The 15,291-nt window shown below is 40.0% G+C and overlaps 1 protein-coding gene across 1 annotated transcript in view; it reads right to left on the bottom strand.

The window, feature by feature from the left end:
* The window catches only part of syne1b (spectrin repeat containing, nuclear envelope 1b), a 93,782-nt gene that overhangs the window by 62,834 nt on the left and 15,657 nt on the right, over window positions 1-15,291 (bottom strand). The window contains 27 exon segments of the mRNA XM_036593960.1: window positions 65-231; window positions 338-461; window positions 766-953; window positions 1,082-1,180; window positions 1,558-1,785; window positions 1,936-2,086; window positions 2,330-2,490; window positions 2,658-2,798; window positions 3,127-3,303; window positions 3,416-3,583; window positions 3,861-4,025; window positions 4,113-4,221; window positions 4,441-4,649; window positions 4,796-4,954; window positions 6,937-7,071; window positions 7,213-7,377; window positions 7,548-7,706; window positions 8,724-8,891; window positions 8,998-9,141; window positions 9,246-9,398; window positions 10,930-11,094; window positions 11,901-12,103; window positions 12,434-12,454; window positions 12,783-12,879; window positions 12,977-13,145; window positions 14,544-14,656; window positions 14,808-14,972. Coding sequence (XP_036449853.1) covers window positions 65-231; window positions 338-461; window positions 766-953; window positions 1,082-1,180; window positions 1,558-1,785; window positions 1,936-2,086; window positions 2,330-2,490; window positions 2,658-2,798; window positions 3,127-3,303; window positions 3,416-3,583; window positions 3,861-4,025; window positions 4,113-4,221; window positions 4,441-4,649; window positions 4,796-4,954; window positions 6,937-7,071; window positions 7,213-7,377; window positions 7,548-7,706; window positions 8,724-8,891; window positions 8,998-9,141; window positions 9,246-9,398; window positions 10,930-11,094; window positions 11,901-12,103; window positions 12,434-12,454; window positions 12,783-12,879; window positions 12,977-13,145; window positions 14,544-14,656; window positions 14,808-14,972 — 4,103 coding nt within the window.

Genomic DNA, 15,291 nt, shown 5'->3' with positions numbered 1-15,291 from the left:
AGACAAAAACTTAATCCTACTAAACAATGGGCTCTATATTTTTGAGTCACTATAAGTGTCTGACCTGTGGGGTATCGCTGTGCTTTGTGAATTCCATCTTTTCTTCAGCTGCTCTTGATCTTCTTCAAGTGCCTCCACTCGTTCATTTGATGCCGTGGGGTACAGGACTGGAGCTTGGGTCAGCAGTCCCTTATACACTGACCCCAAGGACTGCAGCTCAGATTGTAGGTGCTAGTAAACAGAAAAATAATTTCATTTAATTTCATTAATTATGGGTAAAGTGCCAGGTGCCCATATTTTTTATATCAAAACTTAAGCATTCCCTTTTCTGACTTACATTCAGTTCCATCAGCTCTCCATCCAACTTTGATTTGTCAACACTGAGATACTGGTTAGCAGAGACAGACATGGACTCGCATCTCTCCAGGCAGGATTGCAAAGACAACCAGTCTTTTTCATACCTGAGACAAAAAAAAAATCAACAAAAGACTGAGATATCCTAATATCCTGCATCTTTTAAGGGTATAGTGTTGCAAATGGTGTCACAAATGTACACAATTTTCTCTTTATCCCAAATGCAGCTGATCAGCAGAGACATGTTTGGTATCTGACATTTGCTTCTTTAGTTTTGCAACAGAGCAAAACACGTCTTGACTGAAAATTGTGCAGCTTAGTTTTTTCTCATAATAGGGCAGATGTATATTAATAATAGGGTGGATTTGAGGATAGATGTCTGAAATGAACACAAAGTGAAAGATAACATACTTCTGCCAGAGTGACAGCAGATTCTCCATTTGGCCCTGCTTGTCTTTGGCCTGCTTTAGGCTCTGTTCATAGCTGTGCTGTAGAGCTGTTACTTCTTTCTCTGCCTTCTCCCTCTCACTTAGCCTGCGGGCCCCAGCACATAGAGACAGCAGGGTGGCCTTCAGCTTCTCCAGGGACTGGAATATATCCTGAAAACAAAAAAATGACATCATCAAAAAGAACAGAAGCATATGCATGTTCAGTTAAATGTACCTCCATTGAACATGTCGACAAACTCAAATACTTTGTCGAAACACGTGAGTCACAGGGAAAATACCAAGTGGTCCTGTAGAGCTTTGTAGGTCGCAGATGAGGATATACAGGATGTAACAGGTGTGTCCAGTTTTTTCTGCATGTCATCAATCTCTGATTGTACCTAAAAGGAAGAATCACAGCAAAGCACCAAGCAAATGAAACAGCATTTTGTATTGAGACCTTAACAATCCTGAATTCCAAAATATATCAGTAGCTACGTCTCTGTCCATAGGATTTTTACAGAAAAAAAAGTCTCCAAAATGGTTAGTTTATAGGAGAGGGGAAAAAATCTTAAAATAAATGTATGCCAATGTAAAAAGATTTTTTTACGTAATTTTGGACCATTTAATGTTCCTTTCTATTCTATTCATTAACCATGAAATCCTCACACAACATAAAGGAAAGCTGCAGTTTTCAAATGGTGAAAAAAAGAAATAAAAAAAGGAGTTTAACATATAGAACATTTAGATATGACAGCGACAATAAAAGTAGACCTACTTGTTGAAGGTTTGCATTGAACTTTTGCTGGTGTGAGGAGCTCTCTTCCAACTGTCCATTCAGATGCTCCACGCTCTCCCTAAGCTCCTCCCAGTACCTGCCAATCTGTGTCAGACGAGCTTTGATTCGTGCAGACTCTCCTGATGACACAAACTGGGCCACTGCCTGAGCCCTCTCTTCCAGATGGGACAGGGTCTCTGCTTGCTCTTGCAGCTCAATTTTCACAGCCTGGCCATCAAAGAAAACACAAGGGAAGACTGTATTATCTGATGATATTAGGAAAAAAATTATGTGTATCAGTTTACTGAGATATGTGGATCTACACGCAAACATATGGTGCTTGTTTCAGTATGATACACTTAAATCCACAAAATGTACCTTCATAGAGCTTATCTGCTGCTCCAGTGGTGCATTAGAGCTTTTTATAACCTCTACTTCCTTCTCCTTCTCAGTGATCCATGTGGAAAACTCCTCAAACTCACTCCCAAATGAGTCCCACTCAGCTTTCATTCCTTTCAGAGTCTTTACACTAAGAATGAGACAGTTATGAAAATATGAGAAACATGAAAAACTGTTTACTCATTTACAGATAACAGAGAGTAATAATATAAATCCTGACAGGGCAGAGGTCTTTAACACAGCACTTAAAAATATTGTGTATGACAGCTTTTTTGCTGAATTCTGGATCTAAAAACACCTAATACAGATATCCAAGAGCTGCAGTCTCCAAATGGAGTTATAATAACATAGATGTAGAAAAGTGGTATGTTACTCTTTCTTGAGGCCAGCCTCAACTTTGTCCATTTGTTCACTAAGAGAGCGAGCTTGACTCTGGAGCAGAGACTGATTCTTAGGACCGAGCTGGATCTCTGCTGCCCTCTTCAGGAGGGTGTTCACCAGTTTGGCCTCAGTCTCACTTTGTTTCAGCAGCTCCTGAAACAGTAATATCACATATGGCACATCAAAATATGGGTAAAAACTGTATACATGAATGAAACATACCTATTTCAATATAAGGTATCACTGACTAAAAAAACTTTATTATTCAACGAAAACTGACAAATATAAATGCTTTTTGGAGGACATAATTTTGCTGTCACCTTTGCTTGCTCAAGCTCTGCAGTCAGGCTCTCTGGGCTACTGAAAGTCATCTCTCTCTCAGTAAATGAGCGCGCTCGGTTCACAAACTCCCCTACTGCTGCGTGCTGGCTATCAAACTCCTGCCATGCAGCCAGCGTTGCCTGCCAACACAGAGAGAAAGAGCAGCTGTGGTAAGACTATTTCTATTTCTCTTTAATTTATTAAAGCGACAGTATCACATTCAGTGTCAGAAACCACATTAGCAAATGAGTCACTCAACAACTTAATGTTTGTTATGTAATGTTAAACCTTTCTTTTACAACGACTACACTGGTAGTAAGAAGAAAACTAATTTTTTGTCAAACTGCTTTAACTGTGTGAAAAATTTGTGTGTTAAAAATATGTGTTTTTACACATAAACTGCCATGGTAACAGAGAAATGAGAGAGGGCTCATCACAATGCAAAACAGACAGGATGCACTAACTGACCTCCAGACTCTGCTCCTGTGTCTCCATGCTTTGGTCCATCTTGCTCAGGGTGGTCTCCAGTTTCTGCAGATCCTCTTGTAGACTCTCCCCAAGGCCCTCCTCACTCTGGAGCTGCTGGCCTCGGCTGAGCTGCTGCTGCATGTCCTTCCTCTTCAGCCGCAGACGCTTGAGCTGTTGCTGCGTGATGGGAGATGGGAAACATAAAACACAAATCAAATACCCTCAGATCTAAGGGAGGCAAATACAAGTATCCCCATGATTCTACACATCAGATTCCAGGTGGTGGTACCTGGTGAATGAGCAGCAGTTGCTGGGCTTCTCTTGCAGACTCAGAGTTGAGAATTTTTGTTACTTCTGCCTGCAACTCCTGCTGCCCCAGCATTAGCTCATCCAGAGTGCTCCTCACCTCTTCCTGGAACTGAACACAGTCTCCAACTGCCAGTACCACTTTCTCAGACTATATGTATACACACACACACACACACAAACACATACATGCACAATTATTACTGAATATTTATCGAATCAATGAAATAAATACCTCAAAATATTTTTAATAAAAATCCTGATTAAAAAAAATTCAAAACATTTGTGCAGTCATCTGGAAAAGCTGTGAATTTTCAGCCTCATTTACTGACAGGAAACATTCACAGAACTGATAAATAATTTATTAAGCGTTTGAAGGAACTACTTTACTCTAATAGCAAGAACTCATCTCTCTTGCTGGGTCTTACCTCAGAGAGGGAGGTAAGCAAGCTTTTGAAGTCAGTCGAGAGTTTGCTGAGGGCAGCTGCCTGCCTTTGAGCATCACTCTCAGTGCAGATCTCTATCAGCACAGCCAGGCGAGACTTCAGCCAGCCCATGTTCCCTTCCTGCAACTCAGCATCATTCCTCAGGCTCTGTACATCAATAGTAGAGGGCTATAGAGATCTTCCGTACTTACACATCTACAGTCTTCACATCCTGCTCTCTTTTTTTTTTCTTACCTCTATGGTGGATTTGACCTGGCTAAATTTGCTGGGGTCACCGGCTCGGTTTCGCAAAAGCCTGAGTTGGCTTTCCTTTGAAGTTAACCAGGCATACAGCTCAGAGAATCTGTCACAATAACACAGGAAAAGCAATATTAGAACCAAAACACATCATTCAACAGCAATAAAACATAAAACATTTGGTTAGCTTATTTTACACTTAATATTAGTACTCATAACTGCATGTCTTGCAAAGACTACATGACAAACTACAAGGTGATGCATCAAAAAGTAAAACTCAATTCAAAGACTTATTTCATGTAGCAGATGTGAAGAAAATAATTACCTGGTGTTAAACTCTTTCCACTTGTCTGGGTGCTGCATGAGTTTCTGGTGAGTGCTCTCTATGTCATCTTTAACCTCAGCAAAGGCAGCTCTGGCATTTTCCAGGGTTTGGTGGGCCTGCTCACCCTCTGGCAGCTTCAGACAGAGCTCCTCCATGTGCTGCAGCCTCTTCTCACACAGCATCTGAGGGCCTTTCTCTCTGAAAAAGGCCTACACACAGACATCAGAATTAACCAAACCACCACTGAATATTGAAGCTGCACCAAAAACGCAGATTAAATAAGGTACCCATGTGCTGTGCACAGAAGTTAATCAATCATATTGCAGTGTATATGATTTTAAAGAGTGACTCTCACCCTGTGCTCTTTGACCAGTCTCTCGCTACCCATGCCTGGCAGGCTGCGATTCTCTCGAGCCAATTCAGCCTGGCACTCCTGCAGAGATGTCATCAGACGACTGCGCTCCACCTCCACCTTCAGATTCAGTAGATGGTAAGGAATCTCTGTCTGTACATCCTGAGGAGAGAAATAATGGTCATTAGACGAGAGCCCATCTTGACCATTTCATAGTACATTTCCATTTGCATACTTTCCTGATAGATTCTATTCTAATAATTCATGACAATTATACAGAGCTTTTCACCCAAAGACGCTTACAGATTACAGTTTGGATGCCTGAGAGCAGCAATCTAAGGGGCTATAAATGAGCACATTTTTCAGCAGTTTCAGCAGCAGACTGGGAAAGAGATGGTTGAATTTTAGCAATTTTGCACAGATGAAAGAAAGAGGTTTTAACAAGGGAGCTGATGTGAGAATGTGAGTTTAAGGCCCAATCCCATTTCACCCCTTGCCCCTACCACTTACCACCTCTGTTTTGCACGTTCAAGTCTAGGGTTAGGGTGTCCCAATTTTTTGCTGAGATAGAGGGGTAGGGCGAAGTGTTAGGGCTATATGGCCCTCCAAACGGAGGCTTTTCAGAGGCACACTCCAAACAGAGTGTCATGAGAAAAAACGAAAAAACGGCAAGATGGCTGCTCGAGCGACCAAAAAACCCATGAATGTAAGTATTTTCTCCGCTAAAAAATTACAGTAACCATTGTATTATCTTAGTTTAATGTTGTTTCAATGTATTATGGGTGTTTTCTTCAAAACAACCATTAAAAAATCGCTAATAGCATGCTGATGTCTCAGTAGCTAGCTAGCTAACTTCCTCGTTCCACCTTAAATAGTCCAGCAGTATTGACGCCTGAATGCAACTGCTGCACCATTTAAGGTGGAATGGGAAAATCTGACAAGAAGCTGGTGAATAGCTGACTTCAGCTTCGTATCACCAAAGAATTAGTTGTGGGCGATAATAATTAATCATTTTATACCCCCTCTTTGAAGGCATATGATTCTCTAAATGTAACTAAAGCCCAGCAGTGAGGTCGATGAACTTTTCCCTTCTCTGCTATCACTGAAGACGGGCCGGGTCACCAGAGCACCGCTAGTAGCCTGTTAATGAAGCAATGTTTTTTTTTTTGTTTGTTTTTTTTTAGGGTTGTCCCATTTCATAGGGCAAGATTTCAATGACTACCCCTTGTAACTCAGTTCCAAGGGGTTAGAGTGACACTCGAAAACAAGGGGTAGGGGTAAAAAGCAGAAATGCGACTGTGCCTAAGTGTAAAATCAAAGATGACACCCAGATTTTAAACAAGAGACAAAATAACAGAATAACTGAAAGAGGAAGAGAAAGAGTTTTATTGAGAGTAGATTTAGAACCAATGAGGATGAGTTCAGTCTTATCACTGTTAGCACCAGTGAGCTGTGTCTCATCCGGTTTTTAATTTCTGAGAGGCGCAATTTTAGGCTACCAAGAGGTGGTTTACTAATGGAGTTTGTCTAAAGATAATCTGTATGGCGTCCACATATCAATGAAAGTCCAAAAATTACTCTAAATTGCTTGACCTCTACAAATATGTCTAGTGGAAAAAATATAGACCTATTTACACAACATTAGAAGTGGGTGGGGGGCGGCATGGTGGCGCAGTGGGTAGCGCTGTCGCCTCACAGCAAGAATGGCCTGAGTTCGATTCCCGGCCAGTTGACCGGGGTCATTTCTGTGTGGAGTTTGCCTGTTCTCCCCGTGTCTGTGTGGGTTTCCTCCGGGTACTCCGGTTTCCTCCCACGGTCCAAAGACATGCAGTCAGGCCAACTGGACGTGCTAAAAATTGCCCCTAGGTGTGAATGTGTGTGTGTTTGTGTATGTCTGTCTGTCTGCCTGTCTGCCCTGCGATGGACTGGCGATCCTGTCCAGGATGTATCCTGCCTTTTGCCCAATGACAGCTGGGATAGGCTCCAGCACCCCACCGCGACCCAGAAGGATAAGCGGTTTAGATGATGTATGTATGTATGTAGAAGTGGGGGACAAAATACCTAAAAACATTTCAGCAAATAGGCTAATTCTTTTGAACGGTGAGAAATGTTACAGGGCTTGCATGTTGAAAGAGTCACCTGACCTTCCACTGTTTGTGCAGTTTCCTGACTGTTTCCTGTAGATTCTGCTGTTCCTGCTCAGGCAAGATGTCAGTGAGCTCATCACAGGCCTTCAGAAATGCATTAAGGACTCGCTGATCAAGCTGCCCAAAGAACTCCTGCAGAAATGTAAACAAACAAAAAAGACCCCATGTACAACATGTTTATCCATAGGGAACTACTGCATGTATTGGAGAATGAACACAGTTCTTAGCCTACTTTAAGTGTATTAGAATAGATTGTTGAAGGTTTCATCTTACGGTGTGCTTTTTGAGCAGGTCCTCTGGGTTTCCTCTCTCTGTCATAGAGCTTCGGGCTATTTTAAGAACTTTCTCCAGCTCTGCACGAGACTCCTCAAACCGCTTCAGCAGGCTGCTGTTGGCCTCTACATGCTTCTTCCAATCAGTGGTCTCTTTTACCATAGCCTTTAGGCACATGAATACATATAATTACATACAGTACATAAATTATGCATGCACAGTCACACAAGTGCTGTATTAGCTTGGAATATATAATAAGCAATATACATGGTCCATATGTTTTATTAATGACAACGGCTACCCTCAGCCCTTTGTCCTTAGAAAGATTAGCTCACTTGCGAGGAAGCCTGAAGTTCTGCCACTCTCTTCTCCAGTAGAGCTGTGTCCAGGTGTCTCAAGGTTTTACTGCTCTCCAGGGCCTTCGTTATGATCTGATGGTTTTTGTCAATCACTGTAAGACACTTTTTACAGCTTTGCTGGTATGTCACAAGCTCCTATACACAGAAACAGAGAGAGAAAGAGAGAGAGAGAACACTGGTGACAAAAGTCATTTCCAGACATAAATATGACAGTGTAAACCTTTTTGTATAATCCATACAATCATATGCAAAAGTTTGAAAACTACACAGTGATTTTCTAAGTGACAATAAACACATGACATCTACAAAAAAGACATTTCCGCATATTTTAATGCACAATTCCAATATGTTATACTGAGCAAATGAACAGATTCCCTGGAGGATGTTTTAACTTATTTTTACATAGACAATGAACAAACATTTGACTAGTGGTGTTCAAACTTTTGCATACAAGTACATATATCGCTGAATTTTCCTGTAACTATGACAATATTCACATAACAGCACTGATGTGATTCAAATCAGATTTTTGCCTGAATGTAAAACAGATCTGATTTCTTTTAAGAAATCACAATCTGACCTTTTCCTTTTAGATTTGAGCCACTTTCATATGTGATCTTAGATGAAACACATATCCAACATGAGACGAATCTACTGTTAAATATGGCTCTACCTAACCAAAACAAGTGAAGCTGACTTGTCTTAACCCTTTTCAACACACATTTAAGGGCAAGTTTCCCAGACAGGCATTACGTCTAGTCTTAGAGCACACAGGAATTTGAATGGAGACTCGCTACGGACTTGTTAATCCTTGTCCAGGAAACCAGACCTAAATGTTCAAGTACATTAAGTGCAGAGAGGTCAGATCAGAATTCATGAGTTTTTTTTTATATGTGCTGTATTAGCAGTGGTTTATTTAATAGGTTTAATAATATATGAGCATGTGGGTCTTTTCAGAACAGAGGTGTATTCACACTAACAACAGATTTGTCACCTACGAAACAAACGTAAACTGTTAGGAAAGTAAGCTTAGATTTGAGCACAAACTCAGAATTGAGCAATATGGCTTGTAATATCAACATAATCTAAGATAACATCTGTATTTTCATGCTTTTTATACTATTAACGGTTCTAACTCATGACCTCAGTCACCTGACACTTCTGCTTGAAGTCTCCTGGAGTCTCAGAGTCTCGTGCGCTGGTGATGCGGCTGGCCTTCTCCAGAGACTGATAGAACCCAGTGATGTGCTTCTCCATCTCTTCTAAAGGAGGCAGCAAGGCCTGGGAATCCCTCAGCAGAGGCAAGGCCTTCTCCCTTATCTAACACAGATTGAGGTCATTCAAGTCATGTTAATCAAAAGAATGAAAAGTGACACTCGTCTCTTTGATGTGGCAGAGCAGGTTAGACACAGACAGAGACAGGCACCTTGCTAAGCTCCTCTTTGATGGTTGCCATGGCAGCCAGCATCTGTGTGATCTCCTCCTGAGGAGTGTCTTTGGTCAGCTGCTGGGCGTTGCGTGTCGCTGTCTTATATACTGCCTCCATTGCAGGTACTTTGTGCTTGATGTCCTGATGATGATTTCAAGAAAGGTAGAATTGAAATTCACATTAAATGTTTATTTTTAGAACCGCTTTAAAAACTGTATGAACAACTCTTGCGTTATATTTTTTACCTCAATATCTTGAAGAAATGTCCTTATGTTCAAGAAGGACACTTGAACTGGCGTATTCATCCTCTCATTGGATGTGTCCAAAAATATCTTTAAAGCTAAGATACCATCCTCATAGTCTTTCCTCAGCTTGTCCACCTCATCTGCTCTTGCATACTGCATGTGGAGAGACAGTGTGTTATTTCCACTGATCCTTTTAGCGAAATAAATGAGAAGATTTAAACTTTAAAAGTCACATTTATAGACAGCAATATGAACAGCATTTTGCAATTTACATTAATTATTTCCCAATCGTAGCTCAGTGAAACAAGATGAGAAACTCATATGCTGTCATAAGTAATGATAACAGACTAATATAACAGTGTCCTGCTACCATTACCAGTAATTGTCCTGACAGATGCCATCAAATTTGACGTCATGACAGCTTATGCCACCTGCTAATTTTACTCCAGTTAACCACCATGACATCAAACATTATACATAATGACAAACACAGGTAATGGTAACATGACACTGTTATATTACTGAACAAAATCCATCTTGACGAGTCATGACAGCATATTATGTATGCAATGATGTGGTTATGTCAATGTCATGCAGTGTTCAAGTAAAGTGTTAGCAGATTTTTTTTCTAATTTGAATTTGGTAAAAAGCTATCATTGCCATTACCATCTTGTGTTATGTAAAGCAAAAAAAATAACCTTTACATATTTGCCATATTTTGGGAAAAAAAGTCAGAGGTGCCAGGCGACAATGTAAATCCAATGCAAATGTAATTGACTATGTGAAGTTGCTTTTAAAATCGCACCCTTTACAAAAATAGTGCACTATATAGTGTGTCGACCATGTTATAGTGTTGTTTAAATTTTCAGTGATAAATCCTTGTGTCATTCTGTGCTCACTGAGTGCGTATACATGAACTCAATAATCGGATCATATTTAGATTTCTGCAGCTATCTGATTATTTAAATGGTCATGTAAACACCGTACTCCAATCTAGAAATCCGATTAAGAAATCCAATAAAGAGAGCTAGATTTTAGCTCAGTATTCAGATTTCTCAGTGAATGTATACTCGTACTTCGATTTCTATCGGATTTCTCAGTCTGCATCTGCGCGAGAACAGATGGTGGATATCGCAAAATGGCAGCAAAACACTTTTGGAGAGGCGCTGAAACCAAACACGAAATAAAGTATTTAAATATTCTTCATCTTCTAGATGATGTACGCTCATATTTTCAGGTGAAGTAGCGCAATGTTCTTGAAAAAAAGCCACGGCATGAAGTTTGAGTTTTAAATAATGTTTACGTCAGGTCTTCTGCTGTGAGTTTATTGGTTGGTTGCAAAGCAGAAATCTGATTACTGCCTGACTCATGTAGACCCAGAGTTTTTCATTATCTGACTACTCAAGAGCATGTAAAAGCGTTGATCGGATTACTGACAAAATCAGATTTTCTGCAGTTATTATTGGATTATTAAGTGCGTGTAAACGCACTCACTGACCAGACAGTTCACTATATAGTACGTGCTATGTAGTGAACAGTGAATGTGTTAACATGTGAACCATTCCAAACACAGCATAACTCACTACGCAATTAATTACAGAATTTTGCAATTACATTTAAATAAATGCATTACGTAAATTGAGCGGATAGCAAAATGACAACAACAAAGTTGAATATCACACACATGTTTAACTTTGACAAAAAGCTCCCTCCATCTGCCGTTGAGAAGGAGCAGCTGTTGCTTCAGGTCTCTGGACACAGTCTCATCACAAGTCTCGATCAGGAAGTTCCCTGCATCGTTCATGTCCATGTGCTGCTGTATCCAATGTGGAAGGTTTCGAAAGAATTCCTGCAAGAGACACAAAACGGCAAAATCTAATTCCTTACAAGATTCCCACAGTGTTTAATAAGTTTATTATTATAATTATTGCCATTTGCACTCCAAGTCATCCTTGTAAAATGAATAAAACATATACAAAAAAAAAACAATTTCTTTCTTGTATTTTGTGTATAATAGACTATAAAAAAACACAATAAACATGGAAATAGCTAATATATGCTCATAAATACTATAACATGACATTTAAACAACCAAACGTGTATCTGCAGTTAATGTGTCCATGTGTGTACTTATGCTACTGTTTATTACTCTAACTGCCTGAGAGAAAGCACTAATTTGCTGGATGGATGGACTTAAAAATAAAACTTTGGACTTTCCTCCTACAGCAGGTAGAGTAAATGTCTAGTAGCTGTGGCAGTGCTGTATAATTTTTGATGCCAGTCCTTTCAATTGCTAGTGCTCTTGGGCACTCAGGTTGAATGGCACCAAAATGTGCCCACTGAGAATGTTTTCTATAAAGGTTTGATAAAAGTTAACCAGGATTTTTGTAAACATTACAAATCTACATGACCAAGGTTAATCTAAAATTATGTGAGATTCAGGCACTGGCCAGAAAAATGTATAAATGCTAGACCATGCATCAGTTTGCAGTTTAACATTTAAATATGATAGCAGCATAAATACGACTGTGGTCACAAAATTTTCCACTGACAATAGCAGAAATCTGCAAATGAATAAGCCTTGTTGAATTGACAACAGACTGTTTGAATCTAATGTACAGAGTATATCTGAGCCTGTGCTCTTGTTGCACTCACACGTTTGTCGCTCTCTGAGTGGTTGAGCATCTGCTCGGCATCCTCCAGCCAGGCCTGCAGGCTGGCCACCGTGCTACTGTACTTCTCCCAGTTGGAAATGACCTCCTCTAGCATGCTGCGAACGCTGCGCACCTCCACTGACAGGTTCTTCCACTGCGCCGTCGCATCACTTAGAAACTTATTCACCCCCTCACGCTCCTCAGCTGAAAGCACAGGCCACCTTATGAGCACATTTACACAATAAAGGAGAATATTCTTCCCAGAGTAAGGGAATAAATAAAGTGAAGAGACATGCAAAAACTGTAATAGAGCATAAGAGAGTTACAGCAATAGGGGATTAGAGTTATATCATAGTCAGTTAACAGTAGTTGTGAGCATGTGTGATTGTCAGATATGGAGAATCAAAGGAAGAGCGTATCAGTACCACTGAGCTGTGAGATTAAACATTAGTGCACAGTCAATCACAGAACAGTGCACACTGACCACAGTGCCTAAGGGTCTAGTAGCAAGTGCCTAAGTGCTTCTAAACATACCTCTCCTGGAGATCTTACAGCCTAGAATATGAGATGAACAATTAGGCCCTCACAAATAAAAACCATCTTCTTATTAGGCTAAATGGCTGAACATCAATGAAATGGTTAACTACTACAGTAGACATTTGTGGATGCAGTTAAAAGACCTGGTGGGTCAAAAAATAATTCCTGCAGTAAGTCAGTCTCCTTTAATAGAGTCACGACTAGGAAAAAAAAGCTGACAGAATGAGGCTGTCACGCTGTCCACCACAAGAAGGAAAAAAATAGCACCTCTAGAATCACCCTGTGATTATGAAAAGAAGCATAACTCTCCTGCAGTAAGGGAAAATAAAAGCGAGATGGGCTTTACCTGAGCCATCAGACTTAATATAGATGTCTGCAGCTTGTTTAAGGGTCTGAAATGTGGTCTCATACTGCTCAAAGAACTTGTGACCTTCAATGAATGCCTGTAGAGAAAAGAGGTACAGTAATGATGTGTTATTGATATGTGATATGGTATGTGGACTCAATCAGTCTCATTCTAAAGGCACAAAATTGACTCACAATGTAGTTCTGCAGAAGCAGCTCCACAGAGTCCCGCCGGCCATATTTGATGATCCAGGACTTGAGCTTGGACTCAGCCAGGATAAGAAACGCCATGAGACGATACTTCATTTCCCAGAATTCCAGTTTAATTAGGTGAACATGAGACGAAGTGCACACAAAATTGAATCTGCAGAATATAATAGTTTAATTAGATGCCACTGAACTGTAGCTTTTATTGCATGGCTTAATAGTGCTCACAGTAGGGATGTACGAATGCATCTGTAGGCTGAATTCAACTACATTGATTCTGCAATGTTAAAAATCTAAAACAATCCAAAATCTAAAAAAATGACAAAAATTTAAACAGCTGTCTTGACTTGGTGGATTTTTTTGCTAGCGGCACCGTAAAAAAAAAGAACTAATTTCAAACCTGTAATTGTGCTGCAGTCAACTGTCATCCTGACACTCTTCACATCATTTCTGAACATTTGCTTCATTGTTCCTTGAGTCACTGCCTAGCAACTGTCAACTGTCTGCCATTACCTCGGTCAAGCCTAGTTTTTTTTTTTCTTTCAGCAACCTTGCGTTCCTGTAAAAGTACTATAAATTTGAAGCTCCAACCCATAAGGGATCTGAGACCTGCGATCCTGACAGAGCAGAGGATGCCCATTTTCCAAAGCCAAACATATATGATGTCAGTCTGAGCTAAAGTAAAAAGTTAGACTGTCTAACATCAGAAATATTTAATTAGTTTAGTTTGTTTCTAGAATCACTTAGAAACTTGTTTATAGTGGTGATGTGTGTCCAACACTGTGGTTACTATGCTACCATCGTGATGCTGCACAACTTGCTGTGATTTCATAAAAAAATTCTCTGACCACCAAAAAAGATAGCCAGGTAGGGGCCTTCAAACATTCGTGCCCAGTGGAAAACATGAAATACGAAAATTCTTTGGCCAATACAATACTGTTTTAAAGTGGCTAAAAATTATGATAACCAACAATATCAGCTGGTATACTTTTGTATACTATTGCATACTGGTTTACTATTTACTAGTTTTTTTTTATATATATATATACTTGAATAGCTTTAGTTAGAAGTGATTTACTAACATATGACTGGCAGTTGTCGATCACCACATTTCTTGAATTAACAGCAAAAATTTATAAAACAGTCCTAAACAGTTTCAGTATTATAGCACTGGGAGTCGAATTACCCAGAATTCTTTGGTTTCTGTTGATTCTCTTATTATATTTTTTAAATCAGTTCACTCTCCATAAAAAGGTTTAGATAAAACCGACAAAATCCTCAGTATCGTCTGACAAGCATACTGGTCATGCTCTAGTGTGCCATTATTTTTGGCCAAAATAAAATTCTTGGGCGTTTTCAAATGTAAAAATCTGTAACTAGTTACATTTGTGTATTCAAAATAATTATTGCACCATATCATACCAAATTAAACCATGATGAAATTTCATTTAAAAGATTTCATGGTGCATTGAAGTGCTTTCTAAAAAAATCAATTATAATCTAATCAAATTGTTATGATTTACTTCTGCTCTGGCTGCAGAAGATTAAAACTGACCTTTCTGCCATGTCTTGGAGTTGTTCAGCTGGGACAGGGACACCGTTTACTGATCTGTCTCTGTGAATCTGCTGGAATGTTTGTCTGTGCCCTTCCAAATTTGTTAGCACCTCCTGCAGAAGTGAGAAAGATCACATCAGCACTTATTCAACCCTGTAAACTTTCAGCATAAATTTGAGTGTAAATTTATGAATGTTAACCTGTGAGGCTGAATCAAAGAGGAAAACAGTAGATAAAACAAGTGACATTTCCAGAATAAAATACCTTGTGCTGCTCCAGCTTTCTGTGGATGATGTTGGCCGTCTCCTCGTGGGCCTGCTGAATTGGGATGTCTTCTCTGAGAGCAAGCTCTGCACGATGCAGCCAGGCTCCAATCACTCCTAGTGGACCTGGTAATGACTTATCCAGATGGATGTGCCAGTCCAAAAGCTACAAAATAAGAACAAGTCTGTTTTTAATAAAGCGTCCAAAAGGCCCTCTTCTATTTGACAAGTGCCTTCTCCACATGATTGTGCTCTGCTGGCTGGTTGATAGGGTGAGTTCAGTGGAGCACTGTGTTCCTCTAGACAAAACCCCCTCTGTGTCTGCTCTCCTTCCCCATTAATGAACTCAGAGTGAATGGCCTCCGCTCCACTTCACACTTCACCTCGTAACAGGCGATGACGGCTCACCCACTCAGCAACAACCAACAAAACCATTCACAAATTATATGGACAGAAAAAATAGCCACTGGCTACTGGATCATTTG

Source organism: Colossoma macropomum, unplaced genomic scaffold (assembly GCF_904425465.1).
Source record: "Colossoma macropomum unplaced genomic scaffold, Colossoma_macropomum, whole genome shotgun sequence".
Classification (NCBI taxonomy): Eukaryota; Metazoa; Chordata; class Actinopteri; order Characiformes; family Serrasalmidae; genus Colossoma; species Colossoma macropomum.
This window is presented reverse-complemented; position numbering and strand designations above follow the sequence as displayed.